At 39.5% G+C, this 27720-nt stretch overlaps 1 protein-coding gene across 1 annotated transcript in view; it reads left to right on the forward strand.

Moving 5' to 3' along the window:
• ddx10 (DEAD (Asp-Glu-Ala-Asp) box polypeptide 10) overlaps positions 1-27720 on the forward strand; it is a 199686-nt gene that overhangs the window by 110316 nt on the left and 61650 nt on the right. Inside the window, exons 14-16 of the mRNA XM_069891292.1 lie at positions 3589-3711; positions 6083-6241; positions 26486-26536. Coding sequence (XP_069747393.1) covers positions 3589-3711; positions 6083-6241; positions 26486-26536 — 333 coding nt within the window. The remainder of the gene's footprint in view (positions 1-3588; positions 3712-6082; positions 6242-26485; positions 26537-27720) is intronic.

Genomic DNA, 27720 nt, shown 5'->3' on the forward strand with positions numbered 1-27720 from the left:
AAGGTTTTGGGATGAACTGAGCTTATTATTAGGGCAAATTATGAAGATAAAGATACCAAAGGATCCAAGAATATTTTTACTTGGAGATATTTATGAAAAGGATATAAAATTGAAATTGGGCAAATATCAATAAAAAAATTTAAGTATTGCAATAGCAACTGCAAAGAAATGTATAGCAATATCATGGAAAGATGATAGAGAAGTGTTATTAAGTAGATGGTATAATGAGATGCAAAATTGTATACTTTGGAAAAAATTACATATAGTTTAAGGAATCGAGTTGAAAATTTTTATAGTATTTAGAAGCCATATATGGATTTTAAAGATAGTTTTCTGTCCACCTCTTCTATCTTATCCACTCTTTTTAATTAGTCATTTTTAATAACAATTAATGATTGTATATGCTAATGTTATTGTATATTAAATAGTAGGTATTTCTTTCTTTTCTCTCCTTTTCTTACTTTTGGGTGGGAGGGGAGATGGGGAGAAAAATATAAAAGTTTGTTTTTGTATCATTGACTATGGATATTTTATTAATTTTTTTTCCTTTAATGATGCAAAAAATTTAGTAAAATTTGGAAAAAAAAGCTACTGCAGCACTGCCCTCCCCCCTCTCTCTCTATCTCTCTCTCTCTTCTCTCTCTTCTCCCTCTCTGTCTCTCTCTCTCTTCTCTCTCTCTCTTCTCTCTCTCTTTCTCTCTCTCTTTCTCTCTCTCTTTCTCTCTCTCTTTTTCTCTCTCTCTCTTTCTCTCTCTTCTCTCTCTTCTCCCTCTCTTTCTCTCTCTCTCTTCTCTCTCTCTCTCTCTCTTTCTCTCTCTCTCTCTCTTTCTCTCTCTCTCTCTCTTCTCTCTCTCTCTCTCTCTTTTTTTCTCTCTCTCTCTCTCTCTCTCAGAAGAATCCTGTTTACTTTCCTTCTCTCTGGTTGTAAAAACCAGAGTCCCTCCCACTTTTGAAGTCTCTTCCAAAGCAGTTCCATTGTCTTTTGCAAAGCCACTGGTGCCTGAATGTCTGGCTTCAGCAAAGCTCCTGCATTTTAAATGAGATGTGGTGTAAGTATCTGTTTGTGAAGTGACCTACACTAAACCCCCACAATCAATCTCTTTTAAAAACCTTTTTATGTATAATATAATATAACCCGTAACACACCAAAATCCTTTTTTTTTAAAAAAAATCTTCAGTAGCACACTCAATGCAGGAGGAACCTAATGGATGAGGCATCCTCCACAGAAGGCAATAGATAATGTCTCCAGCTGAAACCTTTCTTTAAGAGTAGCAAGAATCAGACAAAGGCTCAAATAAAAGGGTAGAGGAGGAGCACAGATGATTTGTAAAGGGGAAGAAATGGGGAGGAAGAATAAGAAACTAAGAGGTGGATGGAGGACGAGGCAGCCTCCAAGCTTTGTCGCCATTTCTCCCTCCTTTCCCCATCTGTATTCACACACCACCAGCCACTCTGTGCTCACTACCTTTTAAATTGAGCCTCTTCCCACTTGTTTCTATTCTTGACAAAGCATTTCACCCTGAAATGTTGACTGTTGTCTTCCATGGATGCTGCTTGTCTTGCTTAGTTCCTCCAACATTTTGTGCGTTACTCCAGTTTTCCAGCATCTGTAATCTCTGTCATTTACCTTAAAATCTGTCCTTATGTTTTCAACTCCTCTTCATTGGAGAAACCAATTGAAGTTTGGGTAATCACATCGCAGGACACCTGATTTCAGTCAGTAGAAAGGATCTTCATTTCCTGTGGCCTTCACTTTAATTCTGTTTGCACTGTGACCCATCTGTCTGTGGCCTCCTGCACATTTACAAAGGGGGGCCAATGGAAATTAGGGGAACAATGTTTCAGTCGACATGGCGCACTGCAGCCTTTTGGATTTGATATAATGTTTTCCAACTTTAAGTTCCTCAGTTTCTCTGTTTGTCCCTAAATGGACCTTTTCTGCTGTATCTGCGATAGTGTCCCATAATCCTGCAATGATCAACATGTAAGACTGACAAAGAAATGTAATCACCCTATAATTGCTTCCATTAACATTGGATCTCTTCTTGCCCTACTTCAGATATTCTCTTAATCTAATCCATTCTTTCTCCAACCTTACCCACAACTGAAAATTGTTTTTCACTCTTCAACTTGAAAGGTTCGCTCATTTTCACTTAACACAGTTGTTGCCTGTCCTGAGTGTTTCCAGCTTTTATTTTTATTGCATATTTCCAATGTTTCCAGGGTTTTATCATATTTACTTGCGTGTTTAATATTTAGATTTATGAGCTACAATTGTTAAAGCAGTTACCTTTAGGCAGTCAAGGAGGGCCAAATTGGAGTCCTTCTGTTACTTTAGTAGAAGAAGAGATGGTCTTGATTTACACCTATACTTCAGAACAAGATTTTAGAATAATTCCTATAGTTCTAGCAATTCATTTTATATTCCATATATTAAAAGAAAACCTCTGTAATAGAGCGACTAGAATTGCACAAGGTACTTTAACTGTGGCCTGACCAAAGTTTATGTAGCTGCAACATGTATTTCTTTCAATAGCACTTATGTTTGCCTCTTTTTTAAATTTCTGTTTGAGATTTGGAAGTGAATTAAAATTGTGGTATTGATAAAGATGTAATTTCTTTTGATTCAATTCACTCAAAGGATTGGTGTGCGTTTGTTGTTTATTAATATGTCCCAACTTGTAATGGTGCCACTTGAAAATTGCCATGTTCCATGAAAAAGGTTATAAACTGAATCCAAACCAAACATTTTGTATGTATTTGAAATTTCTTTGCAATGATTGTTGCTTTCAAGCCTGGTGTCAAGGGAGACAATAACACGTCAGTTGAAGCCACAAGTGGCACTTTAATTTCTTTGATATTTCTCTATTTGAAGGAGGCATTACCAATAAAAGCTGCTTATTTGTTGGAGTACTCACAATCTTTGGTTCTTGACATCTTGATAGTGATACCAATGGCATATTCTTGGTGCTTTGTGGAATGTACCTATTATAAAAACTTGAGCAATAATATCTCATCCTATTTCCAAATCTGAGCAGTATATATTACTTGAAAACATGCCAGATTTTTGAACTTTGTGGTCATGACATTCAGCATCAAATGTTACCACAATTATAGTAAACAGTAATGCAAGTCAGTACAAGCTGGTTAAAAAACACTTTTGAATTTCATATGACCTTCAAGGTTAAATTCAATGTGGTCATGACATTCCGCATCAAATGTTACCTGTACTGACCCTCCTTGGATATCTTAGAGTGCTCCATATTGATTTGCATGGAGAATAGATAAATAAACAGACATCCATGCACAAATACATACTCGATATCATGCTATCTTTTGTCTTGGAAAAGAGTCCAGATCCAAAATATTGACTGATCATTTCTATCCATTCATGTTGTTTGACCTGCTGAGCTCCTGTAGCAATTCTTTGATTGCTCAAGTTTCCAGTTTCTGCAGTCTTTCTCCAGCAGTTCAAGGTATATAATTAAATAGAAATAGTTTTAACTTGTAATTAGTTAGTTTGATAAGTATCTTAGATTAAAACAATAAAATTTAACTTAATAAGTACTAATCTTTTTATTTCATAGATACATGAAAAAGAAGAATTGAAGAAAACTCCAATGAAGCAAACCAAAGTCAAAGAAGCAAAGAAAGTCTTGAAGAAAAAAATTAAAGTGAACACAAAAATCACTTTTGATGAAAAAGGAGAGGTGAGTTTCAGTTAACCGTACAAATAAATCATAAAAAAAATAGAAACAAAATGTCATTATTTGTCTCTTTGTGCTGGGCTTGCTCAGAAGAATGAATGTGGAAAAGGCTGGACCATATTTTTACGCTTATAATGTGTGTGTTATATGTGTTGTTAATAAACCAGATTAATCACTGCATGAATATGCATGTGTGCGGTGCACAAGAATTTTTTTCACATGTTGAATAAAAAAGTGAACTTAATTCTACATTAAATTGATTTTTTTTTAAATTGTTTAAATTTAAAATAACCATCTAACGTCTTAAATAATAAATTAAAAAGCTGGACAAACATGTTAAGGTAAAAAAAAACAAACAGCAACTGAAAATACACCAAATTAACCTACAAACCGATGTACATCTTGGTGGGTTGGAGGAAACCAGAGCACATAAGGAGAATGTACAAACTCCTGACAAACGGTAACAATTACTGAACAGACATTAAAGGTTACCACACATCTACCTGTGTTAGTCTTGTTCATCATCATGCGTAACCTCTTCAAATCCTTCAAAGTCGGATTGTTCACCCTCTTCATTAAAATACGTTAGGACTGCCTGCAAGCGTTCTTCTTTAACTGTGGTCAATACTGATACATCACTGCTCTCGTCATCAGTGGTGGAATCACCATCAGCATTAAAAACTATGCCAGCTTTTCTGAATCCACTGTGGATAGTTTCTGTTCTGGCAACCCATTTGCAAACTTCAGTACACCTTGCTCTTTCAACCGTCTGGCTGGGGTGAATTCGTGAGTATCGTTCAGCATCCATTACTCCCATTTTGATCTGATGAATGTCTTGAATGGATAATTACTGAAAATATCAAGTGGCTGCAGTTTACATGTCAACTCACCCAGAATTGCAGTCAGTGTGGGTTCCAACAAAATTTATAGTTTTTTTGTGTTGAATTCTCTTTGTGAGCTGCCATTGAATCAAATATGAGTAACAATTTCTTTGGAAAAAAAAACTCCCTGGTCTAGGCCTGCAACACCTTTCCACCCACAGTTTCATAATGTTGGAGTCCATCCAACCTTTCTGGTTACAGTGAACGATCACAGTATTAGGCAGTTTTTCTCACTGCAATATTACTCTTTTAAATATGATTGGCTTCAATTTAGCGCCAGTTGCAGTGCAGCCAAGGACTACAATAAAGCATGACCTTTCATATCCGGTTGTGGTTATGGACACAGATTTTGTTCCAGAAGCAGCCACAATTCTTGCAATGGGGATGTCAAAGGCCATTGGGATTTCATCCATGTTATAATGTGTTTGCACATAATATGAGTGAAAATACGGTAGATGCGGCAAAGTTGTTTCCCATGGTAGGGAAGTCCAGGACATGAGGACACAACTTTAGGATAGAAAGGTGGCCAGTTTAAACAGATGAGCAGGAATTTCTTTAGCCAAAGAGTTGTGATCCTCTGGAATTTGCTGCCATGGGCGGCTTTGGAGGCTAGGTCACTAGGTCATTGGGTATATTTAAGGTAGAGTTTGATATCTATCTGAATAATCATGGATTCATTCAAAAGTTATGGGTAGAAGGCTGAGGAGTGGGGGTGAGTGGGAGAATGGATCAGCTCATGATAGCATGGACTTGATGGGCCAAATGACTGACTTCTGCTCCTATGGTCTAATTATATTTAGTAAAATCATGGCTGATACTTTTGAATCTCTTTCCTGCTTTCATCCTATATCCTTTTATTCCTTAAATATCCAAATGTCTTTGAATTTCTGCCTTGAATATACTTGGTAACTGAGTCTCCACAAGTTCTTAAATAGTGAATTTCAAAGGATCACCAGTCACAGAGTGACAATATTTCATATTATTTCCATTCTAAATAGTTGATACCTTATTTTAAGATTGTGTCTTCTGGTCATAGGTATGCCAGGGACATCAATCCTCTACTCTTTTGGATGATTCAATTCTGAAGTTTCAGGCCATTTTTGATCAAGGTTTAAGTTATTAGACTATAATAATACCCAATTTAAAATTCAATATGACATGGAACCATTGTTTTGATTTTTTTGGGGAATTTCTTGAATAACGCTTTGCTGCTTAAATGTTTTTAAAAGTCCTTGTTTGTTTAGCAGTGGCCTAAAATCTGAACAAAATGTCTGTGGTTTTGTTTGGACTTTGAATTTGAACAATTAAAGCTGAATTTAAGATGTTGGTTTTGCACTTTTTGAAGAAAGGTAAAGGTATTGTGCATATGACTTTGTGTTTTGGATGCTGTTAGAACAAGTTGTTTTTTATAGTGGTTTAGAAAAATTATCAAATATCTGTCAGCATCACTCTACAATTCGTACCACCAACAGTTCATCATTTTTACTATCTAGGTAGTTCAACAGTGGCCACCCCAGCAAAAAATCAAAATGAACAATGATGAAGATGTTGACACAGGTGGACTAAATGTGGAGAATGCCAAAGAGAGGCTACGTGAAGAGGATAAATATGATAAAGAGGAATACCGAAAAAAAGTAAAAGAAAAACATAGGGTAAGTGGAATTCTAAATAGCAAGAAATTGAAAATTCTGCAGTGTAAACATGGAGGGTAGAGTGAACAAGGGTGAGCTTTATATCACTTCTCTCACACGAGGGTTCATCATGCTATCTGCTAGAGCGCCATGAGAATGAAACATCATTACCTGCACAGTTTCTGTTGCCTTTCCCATTTCTATAAGCCAGACCTTTTCTTTGCCTGTCATTAACTTGTCATTCAGGTTTTATTACATTCCAATCATTTTGTCTTTAGCTCTTGTGTCCTGTAAAGTAAGGAATATGGCTTCTTAATCACCTCTGAACAGATGGAAAATTAAAGGATAAGTACCTTGAATGATGTTGACCATCTTAATCTCTGTATAACACTTGGAAATTTTAACAATTGAAAAATAATATTTTTGAAATTTTCTTTCTTGGATTATCTCATTTTGTTTTGGAAAAGAAAGCACAGCGTTGCGTTGAGATGAGAGCTAGTCGAACTAACAGCCTTGTACTAACGCTCGTAATCTCCCCCACCATTTGAAAATAAACACTGAGTCATCATTACAAAATGCAATTTATTTACAATTCCTTCAAAATGAATCGTGTGCATTTAATTTGAAAATAGATAATGAATAATAGTGAAAATAAATTTATTTACCTACTATCCAAATATGGCTAATTACAAGGATTTATTTTGTGATTGTTTAGAACTTTAATAGATCATGTAAAGGGAATTCTCAGGTATGAGAACATTTGTGTTTATTTTTTATTTTTACAAGATGATAGAAAAGTGAATCAGAATATAGACATTACCCAGATTGAGCAATATATTGTAGTGGAGCTGAGAGTCATTGATGTAAGGAGGAAGTCTTCTGGTGACCACTGACGAAGTTCGATGACTAGGTTGGATGTAAATCATGGGCATGAATATGAGCAAAACTTTGCTCTGACATTTTCCTAGCAAATTTATCAGAATTGGCTCAGTTATTGAATGCTATCATAGGCTTAAGTTTAAAACTAGAAAAGGAAAGTAATATAGTACAGCCTGGAAAAACTAAACAGATCAGGTAACATCTATGGAAAGAAACAAAGTTTCAGATTGATAACCTTTCAGAAGGGTTCAAAGGTTTTGCTGTAAAACTGAAATTCAGCATAGCACAAAATTCTTGTCTTTTCCAGCATCATCAAATCTGAAGAACTAATGCGACCCATCAATCCATTGTAGCATTCCCTAGAGAACTGGTGATCAGTGAAGAAGGTTATCTTGGTGTTGTATTTGGATAAATCAAACCATGTCAGGAATGGCAATGCCCTAAAGAGTGTTATGGAGCAGAGAGACATAGCGGGACATAGCTCTTTAAAGATGGCAGCACAAGTAGACAGAGGAGTGAAGAGAGCATTTAGGTCACTTACCTTCATTAGTTGGGGCATTGAATAAAAATTTGGGACATCGTTTTGATGTTATACAGGATGTTGGTGAGGTCACTGTAGGAATATTGTGTGTAGTTGGCTGTTTAGTTTTCATCAGGCTATAAAGTTGGAAAGAGTACAGTCAGAGCAAACTCACTCACACTGAGCAGACTTTGACGTAAAGAGGCTTCATTTTGTGATATCACAGAGTCGAGCAGGCTGAAACCAGATATCTGGAGTCTCTAGGGAGCTCTTAGATCCCCTTCCTTTATTCAGAGATACAAACAAGCTGTTGTACAGAGTATTATCACAAAAATTCAGAAAGGGAGGTAGTCACTACTGTCAGTATTAATCCCATTTATACGTAACCATAAATTCCAGACTGGCAACTATGACCCCAGTCTGGCCTTGGGATGTAGTTGCTATTTTTAGTTCCATTTTTCTTTATTCTTCCTTTTGCTTTTTGGCTAATTTAATTACTGAAGTGCCAAATTTGCCCCCCAAGTACAAAATAGGTTTGCACAGTTGATGCAAGGATCAGGGAAGTTGAGTTATTTTGAGAGACTGGATAAATTAGATATGTTTTCCTTGGAGTGTGTGAGGTTGAGAAGGGGACTTATTAGATCATGAGGGCCATAGATATGGTGAACAGTCTGTTTCCTGGAGGGTAAGAATCTAAGACAAAAGTGGGATTGTGGGAATATCTCCTCCACAATTTGCATCAATACCTGAACACACAAAACTGTGCACTTATCACTCTGCTCTACTCACTTTACACCTATGACTGTGTGGCTCAGTACAACAACACCATCTACAAATGTACTGATGATGCCATGGTAGTGGGTTGTATACGTATGAGCGATAAGTGAGCATAAGGTGGAAGATTGAAAACTTGGCTGAAAGGTATACTAACAACAATCCCTCACTCAATGTCACCAAAATCAAGGAGCTGATTATAGATTTTAGGAAGGGAAAGCTAGAGGTATACTATCCAGTGATCATTGAGGAATCAGATATGAAGAGGTTAGGCAAATTTAAGTCACTATCTCAGAAGACCTTTCCAAATCCAACATACTAATGTCATTGAAAAGAAAGCACATCAACGGCTCTACTTCCTCAGGAGTTTGCACAAGGTCTTTATGACATTGGAAACTTTGGCAAATTTCTATAGAAGATGTGCTGACTGGTTGCTTGGCCTGGTATTGAGATACCAATACCTCTGAGCAGAATGCCCTTCAAAAGCCAGTAGATGCAACCCAGTTTGGCACAGACAAAACTCCCCACCATTGAGAAAATCTACATGGAATGCTGCCGTCGGTAACAGCAATCATCAAGGATCCATACCATCCAGGACGTTCCCTGTTCTTGTCACTGCCGATATATAGATGCCACAAGACTTGTCTGACCAGGTTCAGAAACAGTTGCTACCCATCACCATCACTCTTGAATGACAAATTCAATCAGGGACTCATTTAAAGAGTCTTATTTGGCACATTACTGATTACTGAATATTTATTTCTGTATTGCCCAGTCAATCTGTTTACATTTCTTTCTTTCAGTTAGCATTTATTTAATTTGCATGCTTATCTTTTTTCTTGAATACAGTTTTTTACACTACCGATAAGTAGAAATTATTCCGGGACAACGGGGTTGTCTGACAATAAATTTGAACTTTAAATTTGACTTGGAAGGGACAAGAAAGAACAGTTTTCCAATTAGAGAGAATACCATAGGCACAAAAAATGAGCTGACAACCAAAAGTGGTGGAGGCAAGTACCACTTGCTTCCTTTAAGAAATTCTTGGATATTATTATAAGAGGGTCTTGGAGGTGTATGGGCTAATGCAGACAATTGGGACTAAAGCGGGAAAACTGGGCTTGTGAGCCTGTTTCCATGGTCTAAGCCTAATCTTTGTGGCTTGGAGTTATATCCATTGACATCATTCATTTATGGCTCTATGCAACATTTTACTTTGATAATGATATATAAAGGGGGTATAGAGGTACTCCCCGACTCATGGCTTACTCAATTTACATTTGGCACATACAGCCAAGTTTTAAAAAATATAAAATTTACGTGGTTTTTATTGACTTTGACAAACTATGACAGGGATACAGGACTTGTAAGAGCCAAAATATGTGTACTTATCTTGTTAATCAGCATTCTGGGGTCCCTAGGCTGGGCACGGTCTTCTTGATTACAGTACGCATGCGTGAATCGCCGGTTGGTGACTCCAATATTGCGAACCCACTGTGCATGTGTCAATCGGCAACTGACGCTTTCGCAAAGGAATCAAGGTGGCCATGCCCAGCCTGTGGACCACGGAATGCCAACTAACAAGGTAAGTACGCATATTTTGACTCTTACATGCCCTCTATCCCTGTTATAGTTTGTCAAATACAAAAGAAACTACAATGAAAAAAAGATTTGAATAAAAAGCTTGCTTTAAGACTTTGGAACTCCACGCGCACGGGCAAAATTCTAACGTGTCTATTCTGAGAAACAACTGATCCTTCAGTCCTAATTACGGTCTTAAGTTGGGGACTCCCTGTAAAAGGGTTATGGTGTTAATGCTGGAATGTTATGCTGAGTTGAAGGATCAGCCAATACAATGAATGGAAATGCAGGCACAAGGGGGTTACCTTAATGTTCCTTATTGATGCCATTGCATAAATTTGTAAGTGGGCATCTTTTTGAAAAGTGAGTGCAAAATGAAAGTTACAAATGTATTCCTGTCACTGAGCTTAATCAAGATATAAAGCCATAATGGTTCACATTTAAAATTAGAAAAAGAGGCATATCTCACAAAAACTCTGATAATGCACTAGTTTAAAGCTGGATTTTTTTTCATATTTGACCTGTTTCTCAAAAGAATGGGGTGGAATAAATTGTGACAATGTAATAGATTTTGTGTTTTCATCAGTACCTTGGATCTGACCGGTTACAGAAAGTTATTCCTTAAGAGTCTGCATTGTCTTCAGGTTTCAGAATAACTTCATTGAGACTTTAGCCCAGTAAACAAAATAAATATCTACCAAACTTTAAATTAAATTAAATTTAATTTAATTCAAATTGACAACAACTGCTATATTTAAATGTTCGAAGGATAACTGGGAAAATTGCTTGAACAAGGTGGTTGACAGTGAAAGCAGCAATTAAATGTGTCCTGTTTTGAAGTGTGAGACATGGAATTGATTCCATTTCAGCTATGGAATAGAAAGGTCAATGTTTGATTACTATTGCTGTATCACATAGAGTACACAAATCACACAGGACAGGTGACCTAGGGAATTGCATGTTTTATTCTGCTTCATTATTTTTTTTGTCACCCTATTGAATCTCCGTTTTGGTTGCCTCTTATAATTTTTTTTCCAAATTTGATACATAGTCCAAGGCAGTCAGAGCAGGATACCCCTGTATTTTGGATGCAATAGAATGGGGAGATGAAAGGGGGAGGAGTGGCATTGCTTCTCAGCTGCGTTCAGGCAGGACAGACCAAAGGGCTCATCTACTAAGGCTATATGGGTGTAGCTGAGGAATGGGAAGGGTATAATTGTACCAGCACTATGGCGGTACTACAACTCCCAGAAAGCATTGAACTGGCCTCGTGATGTCAGTGAGTGATGACGTCAGTGCACGTCGAATGCGTGATTCTGGCTTTTAAAAGGTTGTGCGGATGATAAAAGTAAATCCGTTTGATTCACTCTAAAAATGCCTTGTGTGGTTATTCCGTTATTGTCCACTGCGATTCCAGTGGCCTCATTTGGTGACCCCGGCGAGTCCAAAAACATATTTTTGGACAAACATGGTGTCTGCAGCCGTTGCTGTGAAGCTTCCACCTTTCTGGACAGTTGAGCTTGAACAGTGGTTCCAACAGGCTGAAGCACAATTTCACCTTCGCAACGTCAAATTGCACACCACTCGTTATTACCATCTTGTCAGTGTCCTGGTCCAGGCTGTCACTAAGAGGGTCGGCAACTTCCTTCGGGATCCACCACATTACCAGCAAATATGATGCTTTTAAAGCACTTTTATTACACGTACATGGTATATCCTGTAGGGAAAGGGCAACTAATCTACTACAGCTCAGTGAATTGGGAGACTGTGCCCCTTCAGAACTAATGGATGAACTGCTATTCCTGGCAGCTGGCAAAAGGCCCAATACTATTCAAGCAGCTCTTTTTAGAACGAATGCCAGATTATGATAAGAGGGTCTTGGAGGTGTATGGGCTAATGCAAACATCCATTGGCTGGCTAAAAAGGACATCGAGGAAAGATAAGATAATGACCCATGTCACACTCTAGTGTGACATTTTAGTGGCCAGTGGGACTAAGGAGGAATATTTGGAACATCTTTGTACACTTTTTATTCGTCTTCATCAATCTGGATAAATGCGTTTTTGAGCAAGCAATGATTGATTTCTTGGGGCATAGGATTACTCAGGAAGTCGTGACTCCGCTGCCATCCAAAGTTCAGGCCATTACCAAGTACTTGAAACCTGCTATGGCTAAAAGCCTGCAGGAATTCTTGGGGATGGTAAATTTTTACCATCGCTTTCTTCCAGGAGCAGCTCATATCATGAAGTCTCTTTTTGATTTACTGTTTGGAAATGCCAGAACCATCCATTGGACTGAAGAGGGAAACAATGCCTTCTTGAAGATGAAAGATATGCTGTCTCATCCCACTATGCTCAGCTACCCAGTTTTAAATGCAGACACCACCCTTTCTACAGACACTTCCAGTATGGCCGTAGGAGATACACTTCATCAATATGTCAATGGACAATGGAAACTTAGCATTCTTCAGCCGCTGTCTTTGTGAAGCAGAGAAGAAATACAGTGCTTTTGATAAGGAGCTTTTGGCCATTTACATGTGTATTCGACACTTCCATTTTTTTTGGAGGGCAGAGAATTTACTATGTACACTGACCACTAGCCCTTAACATTTGCATTTTCCAAGGTCACATTGCCCTGATCAGCATGACAACAACAGCAATTATTATTCATTTCAGAATTCTCCACAAAAATACTACATATTTCTGGAAAAGATCATGTAGAGCTGATGCACTGTCCTGTTCTGCTCCACTCAAGGTTTTGTGCAGTCAAGATATTGACTACACAGCTTTGGCCATGGCCCAAGAACAGGGCCACGAGACAAATGATTATCGGACTGCAATCACGAACCTGCAGTTGAAAGATGTCCAGTTTGGAGTTCATGGTAAATTACTCCTTTGTGATATAACGGGACACCCATGCTCAGTAGTTCCAGCATCATGGAAACGTTGAGTATTCGACACTACATGGTCTCTCACATCCATTGATTGACCGTTCATATGGTTTTGGACAGGTTCGTGTGACACGGTCTTTGAAAAAAACATTACATAAATGGCAAGGTCCTGCATTGCCTGCCAGAAAGCAAAAGTTCAGAGGCATATTAAGGAATCACTGGAGTCCTTCCCAGCAGTAGCGCAGCTTTTTGCTCATGTCCATGTTGACATTGTTGATCTACTTCCTGTCTCAAGAGGATACTGTTGTCTTGTTACAGTAATAGAAAGGTTTACACAATGGCCCGAGGCCATGCTTATAGTCGATGCTACTGCAGACACTTGTGCATGGGCATTTACCAGTACATGTTACTTTGGATAGAGGTAATTTACTTCCTCGCTGTGGTTGGCCTTGTCTCACTTGCTCGGTACAACAATACATCATACAAATGCCTTTCATCCCCAGGCCAATGGAATGGTGGAAAGATTTAATTGACATCTCGTCAGCCTTGATAGCTCGGTTAGAGGGCCCAAATGGGCTGATGAGCTGCCCTGGGTATTACTGGGCATTAGAACAACTCCAAAGGAGGACCTCCAAGCTTCATCTACGGAACCTGTTTATGGCACACCGTTGGTGGTCTCAGGGGAGTTTGTCCCCTACCATTCTAACTCCAGCGACGATCCTAAGAAACTGTTGAGCAGGCTAAGGGAGACCGTAGGAAAATTGACTCCTATACCACCATTGTGGCACTGAGAACGCTCTTGTACCTGAAGACCTGAAAAACTGTGAATATGTCTTCGTCTGTAGGGGAACACTTGGTCAACCTTTACAGATGGCTTACAAAGGACCTTATAAGTTACTCAGACAAACTAGGTCAACCTGTATTTTGGACATTGGAGGGAAGCCACAGTCTTTCACTATTGACAGGCTTAAACCAGCTCATGCGGACAAGTCTTCCCCACTGCAGCAGCCAACAGTCTTTGCAGAGGTCGATCATCTAAAAGACAGGCAAACCTTTTTGCCAGTTTGGGAGGGGGGGGTGGCGTATAGCAGCGCTATGGCGGCACCACAACTCCGAGAAGGCATTGAACTGGCCTTGTGATGTCAGCGAATGTCGAGCGCCTGATTGTGGCTTTTAAAAGATTGTGTAGGTGAAGAGTAAATCTGTTTGTTTCACTCTAGAAACTCCTTGCGTGGTTATTTCATCTTGTCCACTGTGATTCCAGTGGCCACTTAATCACATTCATGGGGTTATATTACAGACCACCCAATAGTCAATGAGAATTGGAGGAGAAAATCTGTAGAGATAGCAGACAGCTGCAGGAAGCACAAGGTAATGAAAGTAGGAGATTTGAACTTCTACATATAGACAGGAAAGTTTTTGAAATCAATGTATAGAGGAACCATCTGGAGAGAATGCAAAACTAGATCTCCTATTAGGAAATGAGACGGGACAGGGTGACAGAGGTATGTGTAGGGGAACATTTTTGGTGCAGTGATTATAATGCCATTAGTTTCAAGTTAATTGTGGAGAAGGATAGGTCTGGACCTCAGGTTGGAAGTCTAAATTGTAGAAAGGCCAATTTTGAAGAAATGAGAAAGGATCTAGAATATGTGGATTGGGATGTTGTTTCCGGGCAAGGATGTGTGAGGTAAGTGGAGGGCCTTCAAAGGTAAAATTTTGAGAGTACAGAGTTTGTTTGTTCCTGTTAGGATTAAAGGCAAAGTTAACAAGCATAGGGATATTGGGGATCTAGTTTGGAAGAAAAGAGAGGTGTATAGCAGGTGTAGGCAACTCCGAGCAAATGAGGTAATTGAAGAGTTTAAAAATTCCAAAAAAAACCTTCAAGAAAGAAATTATGAAGACTAAAAGAAGACACAAGGTTGCTTTGGCAGAAAATGTGAGGGAAAATCCTACAGGTTTCTACAGGTATAGTAAGGTCCCCTCAAAGATCAGAATGTATGTATGGAGCCAAAAGAGATGGGAGAGATCTTAAATGTTGTTTTCATAAGTATTCACACAGAAAACTGGCATGGAGTCGAAGGAAATAAGGAAAACAAGCAGTGAGGTCATGAAACCGATACAGGTTAAAGAGGAAGAGGTGCTTGATGCCTTAAAGCAAATAAGGATGGATAAATCCCCAGAGACTGACAAGATATTCCCTTGGACCTTAAGGGAGGCAGGTGTAAAAATTGTTGGGGCTCTGTCAGAAATATTTAAAATCTCCTTAGCCATGGGTGTGGTGCTGGAGGTGGATTGGAGGGTAGCTCACGTTATTCCATTGTATAAAAATAGCTCCAAAAGTAAGCCTGGAAATTATTGGCTGGTGAGCCCGACGTCAGAAGTAGGTAAATTATTGGAAGGTGTTCTAAGAGATTGTATATTCAATTATTTGGATTGCCAGAAACTGATTAAGGATAGTCAACATGTGCGTGGTAGGTTGTGTTTCATCAATCATTTAGAGATTTTCGAGGAGGTTACCAAGAAAGTTGACTAAAGAAAGGCTGTGGATGTTATCTACCTGACTTTAGTAAGGCCTCTGATAAGGTTCCACAAGGGAGGTTATTCAGAAAGGTTGAGGTGCTCAGTATTCATGGTGAAGTAGTGAACCGTATTCAATATTGGCTGGACAGAAGAAGCTAGAGAGTAGTGGTGGATGATTGCTTTTTAGACTGGAGGCCTATGACTAGTAGTGTACATCAGAGATTGGTTCGGGACCATTGTTGTTTGTCATCTATATCAATAATGTGGATCTGAATAACGTGGTAAATTGGATCGGCAAGTTTGCAGATGACACTAAGATTGAAGGTGTTATGGACAACGAAGAAGGTTTTCCATGCTTGCAGAGGGATCTGGACCATCTAGAAAAATGGGAGATGGAATTTAACACAGACGAGTGTGTGGTGTTGCATTTTGGAAAGACAACCCAAGAAAGGACATACATGGAGAATGGTAGGGGACTGAGGAGTGCGTTAGAACAAAGGGAAGTGGGAATACAATACAGAATTCCCTGAAAGTGCCGTCACAGGTGAATTGGTTGGTAAAGAAAGCTTTTGGCTTATTGGCCTTCATAAATCAGTATTATGTATTGGAGCTGGGATGTTATGGAAAAGTTGTATAAGACATTGGTGAGGTCAAACTTGGAGTATTGTGTGCAGGTTTGGTCACTTAACTGCAGGAAAGATATCAATATGATTGAAAGAGTGCAGAAAAGATTTACTGGTATGTAGCCTGGACTTCAGAAACAGAAATAGGCTAGCACTTTTTTCCCCGGAGCATAGAAGCATGAGGAATTTAAAATTTTGAGGGGGATAGAAAGAGTAAATATAAATAGGCTTTTTCCGCTGAGGGTACATGAGTTACAAACCAGAGAACATGGGTTAAGGTTGAAAGGGGAAAAGTTTAAGGAAACATAAGGGGGAACTTCACACAGAGAGTGGTGGGAGTGTGTAATTAGCTACCAGCTGAAATGGTGAGTGCAGGCTCAATTTTAACATCTAAGAAGAATTTGGACAAAAACATGTAAGAGAGCAGTATGGAGGGCTATGGACTGGGTGCAGGTCAGTGGGACTAGGCATAAAAATGGTTTGTCACAGACTAGAAGGACTGAAGGGGCCTGTTTCTGTGCTGCATTGTTCTACGGATGCTGTTGAGGGGGTGACCTAATATGTTAGGCTACCCCAGTCAGGTTTCTGACATGGCGTATGGAGTAAGGGTAATAGAAAAGAAGTTCTGTGGATGGGTGGTATGTTGCCTTTTAGGTGCCAGATTCAGTGATGTGTCTGATTGAGTCCACGGCATTTTCAAGTAGGTGATTGAGCAGCCTGGTGTCGAGTCCTTGCAAGGACCAATGTTGTGAATAGGAAGGGTGATGAGGTCCTGCAAAGTGAGTTGAGGGTGTTGGGTGCTAAATTACAGCAAAGGACCTCAAGAGGTATGATCTCAGGAATACTACCCATGCCATGTGCTTCTCAGCCCAGAAATAGGAGGATAATGCAGCATGCTATGTGGCTAATGAATTGTGCAGGAGGGAGGGGTTCAGATTTTTGGATCATTGGGTTCTTTCCAGGGAAGGTGGGACCTGTACCAGCAGGGCAGTTTATATCTGAGCTGGATTGGGACCAATATCTTTGAAGGAAATTTGCTAGTGCTGCTCGAAAGGGAGCCAGAACAGATGGTGGGGGTAAAAAATGTTAAGCCTGTAAATGTAAAGACAGAAATAGAAAGATTGATCATGGATGGAATAATGTTCTGAGTTGGGTCTGTTTCAATGCAGGTAGAATTGTAGGGTGGAGGGATGAGGTTATAACATGGATCAGCACATGGACGTGTTCCAGAGTACTGTTGTTTTAGATGTAATAAGGAGGAAGGGTGATGTTTCTAGTCAGGGAAAATGCTGCTAAAACTGGACAGATTAGAGATTATTGTAAGCCATGAGTTTGAAATATTTCAATTTTCATTTTACTGTATTTTTCATTTAGTCTATAGTTGTTTGCTTACTTAAAGCATTTTAAATAAGGGGCCAATTAGGGCGATGACACTACAGTCGTCAGCAGAATCATAAAGAGCAATGATGAAGCGTACAGGAGGGAGATACATCAGCTAGTTGAGTGGTATCACCACAACAACCTTACATTCAACGTTAGAAATCAGGAGAACACAAACCAGTCCTCATCAAGGGGTCAGCAGTGGAGAGGTTCAATAAGTTCAAATTCCTGGGTGTCAACATCTCCATGGATCTGTCCTGGGGCCTCCATGTCGATGCAATAATGAAGAAGGCTTGCCAGCGGCTCTACTTCAGAGGAGTTTGAGGAGATTTCGTATGTCACCAAAGATGCTCAAAAATGTCTACATTCTGTCTAGTTGACATCACTGTCTCGTATGGAGATGCCATTGCACAGGACAGGAAAAAAACTTCAGAGTTGTTAACTTAGCCAGTGACATCGTGAACATCAGTTTTCACTTCATTGAGGATATCTACAAGAGGTGGTGCCTTAAGAAAACAGCCTCTATCCTCAATGACCCTCACCACCAGGCCATGCTCTCTTCATACTGCTACCTACGGGAAAGAATTACAGGAGCTGAAGACGAGCACCCAGCAGCACAAGGACAGCTTCTTCCCTTCTGCCATCAGATTTCTGAATGGACAATGAACCACAGTCACTATCTCACTTTCTCCTATTTTCTTGCACTATTTATTTATTTTGAAATGTAATTAATTTCAATATTTGCACTGTAATGCTGCAGTGAACCAACAAATTTTGTGACATGTTCATGACAATAAATTAAAATTCTGATTCTAATGGAGAAATTAGCTTCTTCAAAGTGAAACATCTGATAAGGGCTATAATTTGTTCTAAATGATGTGCTGGGAGAAGTTTAAAGAGTTCCTATAAGTTCAAGGGATAAGTATTCCATTTAAAATAACAATTCCCTTAGCGCTTTTGGCAACATGAGCTGAAAACCAGGCAATCTATTATAAACAGTGTCAAGTGGTTAACCAAACTCAACAAAGGGTATAAATAGTCTGACAAATTGACTAACAAACCTTCGAATACCGCACATGGTATGCATTTTTTTACAAACCAGGTATCCTCCCCATGCGTTATATGTGTGTGTAGCTATACAAGAATATTTTTACATGTTGAAAGTATGCACAATTTATAGCGGGTGTGGGAAAGTTGAACCAGCAACATAGCGAGCGTAGGAATGTAATAGCGGCATTGAAAGAACACACACAATTTATAGCGGGTGAGGGAAAGTCGAACCGGCAACATAGCGAGTGTGGGAATGTAATAGCGGCATTGTAAGAACACACACAATTTATAGTGGGCGTGGGAAATAGTTTATAGCGGGCGTGGGAAATTTTGATCTTGGGAATATCCTCTTAGCCTGAGTGCCATGGTATTCTGAGAAACAGGATATTCTGGCTAGGGCACAGCTCCTTATCAATAGGCTCTTTCAGGTGGACCCTCCGCCTTGAGGGTGGCGGCAGGAGCGGATCTTAACCTGTAGACTCACCTTTCAAGTGGCAGGCCTAAAAGGCTGCTTGCAGCGTTGCCTGGTCCACCTGAAAGGACCTATTCATATCCAGAGGCGTCTTGTGGTGCCTCCGGATCTGATGGAGGAAGGGCGACTAGTGCTGCGTAGGGGATTATGGATAGGGAAGACCGCCATTGCTATGCCGTATTTTGAGCCGCAGAGAGTGGCCCCGGTGAAGGAGTGGCCAGCTGGGCTGTGACAACCTGCACCGGCCATCCCCCACCAGCCGTCCCTGCCCCGAAGTTCCCCCGCCAGCTGCCCCTCCCCAGTAGGGTAGGGTCTGTCAGGTAGCGGGCCGGGGGGGGGCGGCTGTCAGGTAGCGGGGAGTTGTGTAGCCGGCTGATAGCACATTCAGGTGCCTCGGCGGAGCTCAGCACTCCACCGATTATCCCTCCCCGAGGAGGGTTGGTGTCAGCGCCTCAGAGGTGCTTTTGGAGCATTCAGGTGAGTATGTCTTTAGCCGCATGGGGGAGAATATGCGGCTTTACAATGGGGTGTTCAGGCCACCTGTAAGGGCCTAATATTAATTGCCCAGACCTGCCCCCTGAGCAAGGAGATTAACATATCAAGTGCCTCTGATCTGAGACAATAGTAGGTTGATTCAGCCCCATGGCATCAGTTTAATCATTTTTAGGGTTTAAAGAAGGGCTTTTTAAATCATAACAGAATTAAAATCCTGCTTAATTCTGAAGCCTGTCTTTGATTTATTTAATTAATTCCTCTCCAAAACTTATTAATGTGTTGCAGGAGATCATCTATATAATGCACGATTGACACCTCTGGGGGAAGTTGATTGGCTGTTAATTGTGTGAGGTTAACTATGACAGAAAGTGGAATGTGCTCTGTCTCTTGTCCCAAGTAAATGTGAATTTCTTTTGTAAGTTGGAATGTAGAATACGACACCTGTGCAGTATATGCGTGTGCATTCTATGAAAATATTTTTACTCAATTTATGATTTCCTGCACATTATATATGTGTGCACCTTACACGAGTGAAATACAGTAATGGTAAAGCTGTTACATGATACTCCTAATTTTCTTCTAAATAAGTAATATGGTATCTTGGAAAGAATAATTGCTGAAGTTGTGAATAAAGGGAGAAGAAGCAATTGGTCACGTATTAGATAACATAAATCAAACCAAATTAGAGGATTAAAAAAAAAATTCAATGAAAATATTATCTTTGAAATTCAAATCTTATTTATTTGGCCATCTCCATTTTAAGAGAAAACATTTGGGGTAAGTTCCATTTCAAGATTCACATTTGGGTTGGATGCTCATGGCTTACTACATTAATAACACCGCAGCTTGCATTTATATAAGAAGTGAAATGCGACTGCCTGCAGATAATGTGATTGTAGTCAAAACAGAGAGACGCTAGAGCAACACAGCCAGTTCTTGCAGCATCCATAAGAGGTAAAGATATATTACCAACATTTCAGGCCTGAAATATCGGGTAATATGTCTTTATCTACTCTGCTACTGCAAGACTGGCTGAGTTCTTCCAGCATCTCTGTGTTTTGCTTGAATTTACAGAACACCTGTAAACATAGCAAAAAAAAAAAATCAGCCTAACAGAGTCAGAAGGTGGATCATTTATGAAGTGGTGTTTTCATTTTGCTCCTTGTGCAAAGAGATGGTTTTGATGTGTGGTCTCAAAGTTCTCACTACCAAGATTCTCTGCTTTGTCAACAAACATATTTTTCAAGGAGGATTGACCATATCCCTGAATCTTTTCCTCTGACTGTGATAGAAGTCTGAACGAATTGTTTAATCTGGGAGTTTAGTACAAGGATTGTGAATGATGTGGCCTGCACAATGTTACTGATTGAGTATAATGTGGACTTCAATGCATTAGTTGCATTCCTTCCAGTGACTTTGATGGATATTGTAAAGACAAAAGTGGTGAGGCCTGCTCTAACTGTCAGGTGCAGAAAGCAAGTCTGTTATTGCCACTGTTCAATTGTTGATTGAGTTTTGAGCAAAATTTTGGGTCTTGATCTTCATATACCAAAGATTATTCTGGCACATTGAAGATCTTTTTTTTCCACTGATGTCAGCTTTTCCCAAGAGCTACCTCCTGATAGATAGAAAAGTAATGTATGTTTTCCATGGTCTAGCCATGAACCTGGGTCCAGTGCTCTCTTTGTGGTGTTTGCTTACTTCCCCTGTGACCATGTTAGTTTCCTCCCTCATTGCATGAGTAAATTGCTTCAAGTGTGCAGGTGAAGAACTAAATGTAAAGGTAGTCGATAGGAACATGGAATAAAATAAAGTTGGGCTTGGGTTGGAGCAAATGAGTGCTCTAATCCTAAACTCATAAAGTATGACTTTTTGACAAACATAAGTTCGGAGCAGTAATAGAACACACAGCTTCTCTTGTCTGTTCTGCATTTATGAAGATGCTCCACATTTATGCTTACCTCAATAATCTTTATTGTATCCATATATCTGCCTTCAAATTCTCCTCTTCTGTTTTCATTTGAGTTCAAATTGACTGTGAACTTCGATACACCAGCTTCATGCATACTGAGACTGGAAGAGCAGATCAGGAGGTTGGATGGCCTGTGATTCACATCCTGATTCCCACAATGCTTCTATCACCTGCAAGAGCCGATAGAGTATATTCCAGTTGTCTGGATGAGTGGACCTCCAAAAAATTTAACATCATCCAGATTAAGGCAGGCTGCTTAATTAGCAATTGAGTCCTCCAATCTCAACTGCACTTGCACTTGAAACTTTTCAATTATCAGTGGCTGAAGTAACCACCATCTAGAAAGCACATCGCAGCAACTCACCAATGCTGCCCTGATGGTACTTCTCAAATCTTGATCTCTGCCACGATCGGGGCAGCAGGCACATTGAAATACATTGAAATTCCCCCTCAGTTGCACAATTTTAAGACATAGAAATAGATTTACTAATGATAAAGGAACATTCAAATAAATATTGGAACCCCATACACTGCAGCAGCAGGGGAGTGCCTCTCCCACATGGTTTTGCAGAAGGTGCCCTGCAGGAATGGGCAATAAGTGGTATCCATGTGCTGCTCATATGACCTGAAGATGAATAAAAAAATAGATCACAGAGTTCCGAATGTCTACCTCTCATTTCTACCCTAATCTTGTAACAATGAATGTTTATTGATATCAAGTAAATTAAATAAGTTTGCATGGATTGAAAAGCTAAAAACAGGCAAATGGACTTTTGGCTTCTTATTCCTGAATATTTATTTATCTGTCATTTTATATTTTTCCTTTTTTCTGCCTTTTTTATGGTACTTTTAATTGATGCTATGTATCTGTGTGGCTGCAGCAAGTAAGGAATTTGGTGCCCCTGAACATTATACTTATGTCTTCTTTCTTTGGCTTGGCTTCGCGGACGAAGATTTATGGAGGGGGTAAATGTCCACGTCAGCTGCAGGCTCGTTTGTGGCTGACAAGTCCGATGCGGGACAGGCAGACACGGTTGCAGCGGTTGCAGGGGAAAATTGGTTGGTTGGGGTTGGGTGTTGGATTTTTCCTCCTTTGCCTTTTGTCAGTGAGGTGGGCTCTGCGGTCTTCTTCAAAGGAGGTTGCTGCCCGACAAACTGTGAAGCGCCAAGATGCACGGTTTGAGGCGATATCAGCCCACTGGCGGTGGTCAATGTGGCAGGCACCAAGAGATTTCTTTAGGCAGTCCTTGTACCTTTTCTTTGGTGCACCTCTGTCACGGTGGCCAGTGGAGAGCTCGCCATATAACACAATCTTGGGAAGGCGATGGTCCTCCATTCTGGAGACGTGACCCACCCAGCGCAGCTGGATCTTCAGCAGCGTGGACTCGATGCTGTCAACCTCTGCCATCTCGAGTACTTCGACGTTAGGGATGAAAGCGCTCCAATGAATGTTGAGGATGGAGCGGAGACAACGCTGGTGAAAGCGTTCTAGGAGCCGTAGGAGATGCCGGTAGAGGACCCATGATTCGGAGCTGAACAGGAGTGTGGGTATGACAACGGCTCTGTATACGCTTATCTTTGTGAGGTTTTTCAGTTGGTTGTTTTTCCAGACTCTTTTGTGTAGTCTTCCAAAGGCGCTATTTGCCTTGGCGAGTCTGTTGTCTATCTCATTGTCCATCCTTGCATCTGATGAAATTATGTATATGACAATAAACTCTCATACTCATGCTGTAATATTCCACTTCCACATATTGTTACTATTTGATTAATAGATTTACTAATAGATGCCAATTTTTCCTTGTGTATTTGGTGGGGTTATGTTTAATTTGGTCTACCACTCCCTTTCATTGCCGAGTTAACTTTCTTGCAAAATTCTCAAATTTCATTGTTAGAGAAAATAAACCAAAACCAGTGTCTTTTCCAAGGCCGAGTGCTCATTATTGAGTACCAAGTTGCACTCAGTCCACCACATTGGACAGGTCACATGATTTGAGTTTGTGACACGTGACTCCAAAAGTGAGTTCTCAAATGGGAAGTTTAAAATATTCCAGAATGTACTGAAACCATTTTTTGAAGAAGTACAACGTACCTGCCCCCCCCCCATGATTTCTGCAAGTCTCTCTTTTCAATATATGCTCATAATTAATAAATAGCTGTAAGCAACCCATGAAAGACAAAAAATATATATAAACAAAAACTGTTCTAATAATCTAACACTTCCCTTGTGAAGTTGTGATTTAATATACATGTTCCATTAATGCATGAAAAAAATTACAACCAAACCGTAAATTCTGAAAATAATGAAGGAAAGGACCCCATGAATTTAGAAAATTAAGGTTAATTACATTAGTAAAGCATCTAATTTTTTTCCCCAGAGTCAGGCATGTCAAGTTTCTGCAAATCTTTGCCCCATGTACATTCAAAATGGAGTGTGAGCATTTGGAGTGGGATTGAGAACTCAAGTTAATTAATTGGGCACACACAGAAACCCCATCTTGGTACGGAAGTAATGGACCACCTCACAAATTACCTTCTTCACTTGCCCTTTCAGGCATCATCTGTCCCATCTGTGAAAGAGTTTGTGGTTCATGAATTTCCTCTTTAGTTACCCCCAAGCCACAGAAGCAGAGAGGAGAAGGAGTCCTGCAAATGCATGACTTCTAATACCTTTGAAGCTTTGTTACCTCTGCTTGAAGAAGTGCTTTTTAAGCTTCTCATCTCACTTTTAGAGCCAACTATTTATTTTGAGATTGTCACCCATACCAGAGGAACCATCATTCCTCCGTCTTTCCTGTCAAGTCCTCTAAGAAATTTGGAATTATATCTTATTCTTCTCAACACGAGAGTTCAGGCTCATTCTGCCAAATCTTTTCTGTTAGAATAATTTCTGGAATGAGGTATTTTCTCTATCTATCACGTTTGTCACAAATCATCCTCTCTTTGGAAAGAAGGCCGGAGAAAGGAGATAATTTCTTTGCTGTCTCTAAGGTAAAGTATTACATATTTAATTTTATTTTGGTCCTTGTCACTATCCCATGTTCAAATTCAAGTTACTTCAAAACATCAGCGGGATAGATAAGTGAACCAGTTAAGTTTACTCAATATTAAAATTTTATGCAGATGCATTTATTTTCCCATTTTCATGGTGCAATAATTCTGTGTTACAGCTGTGAACTCGTAATAATTATTGTTACAATTTGCATTTCCATGTGTAAAAGTTTTTTAAAAATCCCTTGAAGTACCTGGGCCTGTCTGGAAGAATATTTATCATCATCATCAAAAATCAAGGAAAATTATTCCTCCTGTGATGGGCCCATCAGCAATAGAAATTCTTTAAACATAAAAACAGGATCAAACTTTAACTTATTACTATTAACTTAACTCTCTTCTAATTCTAAGCACACATGTATGTAATGTGTGTATAATTTCAGAGAGGTTCTTTGATTCACAGTCCAATCTCACTTCTCCATGTTCACCAGTATCAGGCAATTCTTATACTGTGCATAGAATTTAATATTTATGAATCTTCACCAGGCTTTGGTGCTTGAAAGATAAATGGTTACTGCTCAGGAAGGTTCTTGTTGGTTTTCAGAGAGACATTTTTTTTGTTCGTTGATTCCTTCCGATCAGCTATTTCAGTGTCTTGCTGAAGAAACTTGCCCAATCAAGATTTTCCAGATGATAACCTCTTTCTTTCAGGTCACCACAGAGTTTCTTTTCTGTTTTCCTTATCTCAGGTGAAACATTACACAACCAGCCATCTCCTCTTGTATGGACCACAAGGGATTTGAACAGGCTGAACTCAGAACTCACAACCAGTCTTCAAAATGGGGGTTCAAACGAGCTTCCAAAAGCCATTGCAGAAAACCACCACACTCTCTCTCTCTCTCTCTCTCTCTGAGAAAAACCTTTTTGACTCTCTCTGCTTGCAAAACCACATGAACTTCCTAAAAACAACAAACTCCCTTTACTCAGAGAGTGGTAGCTGTGTGGAATGATCTTCCGGGAGAAATAGTGGCGGCGGAGTCAATTGTATTATTTAAGAAAAGGTTGGACAGGTATATGGATGAGAAGAAGATGGAGGGTTATGGGCATTGTGCAGGGAGGTGGGACTAGAAAGAGGTGGGACTAGAAAGGGGTGTTTGGTTCGGTGCGGACTAGAAGGGCCTAATGGCCTGTTTCCGTGCTGTAATTGTTATGTTATGTTATGTTAGACAGATTGCAGCACCGGACCCAATCTTCTGAGTCCGTTCATCCATTGCTTTCCAAAACAATAATCCATTACTCCACAGCATGTCCAATTAACACTTACTTGTGAAGTCCTTCAGCAAAGCAGTTTCCATCGTCTTTACAAAGGCACTGGGAGCCTGGACTGTCTGGCTTGAGCTGAGCTCTAGCATTTTAAATGAGATATGTGCTGTGAAGTTTGTGTTTGTTTGTGACCTACGCTACGAAAACCCCACAATTTATCTTTCAAAAATATATCTATATATAACAATCTGTCACACTCCTGATAATACCACAAACAAGGAGACATTAAGCATTCTACAAGCAAAGAAAAAACTGAGGAAAGAAGAATCAATAATAGTTATGCAAATATATTTTCAAAATACTTACCAGATCTTCTTTTAAAATAATCTGAAGGAACATTAATCGTTTTTCCTTGAGCTTTATACTAATGTATAGTGTGGCTTGAATAATTTCTTCTAAAAAATTTGAGTCAGTTTCATCTTGAAATCGCATTTATTAAATTTGACCCAGATATATGATTTTTTTCTTTTCCTGAAAATTACATTTTAATGCATAATCCCAGTAAGAATTGGCTCAGAAAACCATGTTTCATTTTGTTTGGAGTTTAGTCAATGAAAAGAATTTTTCTCATCCTAGTTTGGCTAGATTGCCACAGGCGCACATTGCACCATTCAAACCTCAAGGGAAATTTTCACAATCTCAAATAGCAAAAAAGAATGAAGCGGTGCATGACACCTAATGAAATAAAGAAACTGAAATTACTTTTTTCTGAAAACTAAATTAAACTTTAGGAATAGCTATTTTGTGATTCTTGAACTTCAACCTGAAGAATTCATCTTTTTCTTTTGTTTTTAGGTAATGAGACTGAAGAGGAGAGAAGCAAAAAGGACCTCAAGAAGAAGGGGTGTAAGTGTTTAACTTTCATATTTATTATGAATCTTCCCTTGTGTATCCAGCAAACAGAATGGCCCAGAATTTGGTAAGTTTCTGCAGTTCCATTCATTTCCTTTCTTTCAGAAAGGATTAATTATTTCCTGCATTTAGGGTTAATATATTTCCCCTCCTTAACTAAGTCCGAGTTTCAGTGGTGACGGATAATAATTGCTCCGTAATTCTGAGTGTTTTCCCATTTTTGACTTGTTTCATGTGTGCTGATGCTCTAAGTGACGCCTTGTTTTTTTGCTGTTCCATGCTGGATGACCCAGGGCATTTTGGGCCAGCAGGGTTGACTTTCAGAATCCAGACATTGCAAGTGTGGAGAGGAATGGTGCTGGTGGAGCATTATCAGATTTAATAAAATCCAGGCCAGTAAAACCAACATTTTAATAATTGCTTGCTCGATACAAGTTCATTTTATTATCCATTTAAATTTAGAAATTTTGGTGGTCATAGAACCTTGTGTAAGGTGTGGCAAGGTTCTGTTATTCAAAATAATTATAAAATGTATAGATCATCATCATTTAAGATTTTAAGTGGATCATGCAGGAATTGTTGGCAAAGAAAATTTACGTTGGTTCAAGCTTATCCCCTTAAAGTGTATTGTTGAGCAGAAGAACATACTAGGATGCTGGAGGAACTCAGCTGGTCACACAGCGTCTGTAGGAGGTAAAAATGTGTTACCGACGTTTCGGGCCCGGTCCCTTCAAGGTATTAACAAAAATCAGGCAAGCATCTAGATTAAAGACTAAGGGGGAAGAATAGGAGGGGGAAAAGTCCAGACCTAACAGCCAAAAGGTGTTAATTGAATATGATAAGAGGAAAATGGGAATTGATTTTGGCTCTGTGAGAGGAAAGGGAAGAGAGAAAGAGAGCGAGACAAAAGGAGACAGGGAGGAAGATGACGTTGGAATATTTTATGGAAACAGGAGGTCTTCAACAGGGGAATTGGATGGGGATTTGAAATGAGTGGGCACTTGCAGATCGAGTTGAGGTGTTCAAAGAAGCAATCTCCCAGTCTGTACCCAGCCTCTCTAATGTAGAGGAGACCAGGACTAGGAGCAGAAGCAGCCTGTACAACCCATGGGTGATCAACCACCAAACCACAATTTTGTAATGTTATTGTCATGTTCTTTAATTCCCTTGATACCCAG

The sequence above is a fragment of the Narcine bancroftii genome, chromosome 7 (assembly GCF_036971445.1).
Source record: "Narcine bancroftii isolate sNarBan1 chromosome 7, sNarBan1.hap1, whole genome shotgun sequence".
Taxonomy (NCBI): domain Eukaryota; kingdom Metazoa; phylum Chordata; class Chondrichthyes; order Torpediniformes; family Narcinidae; genus Narcine; species Narcine bancroftii.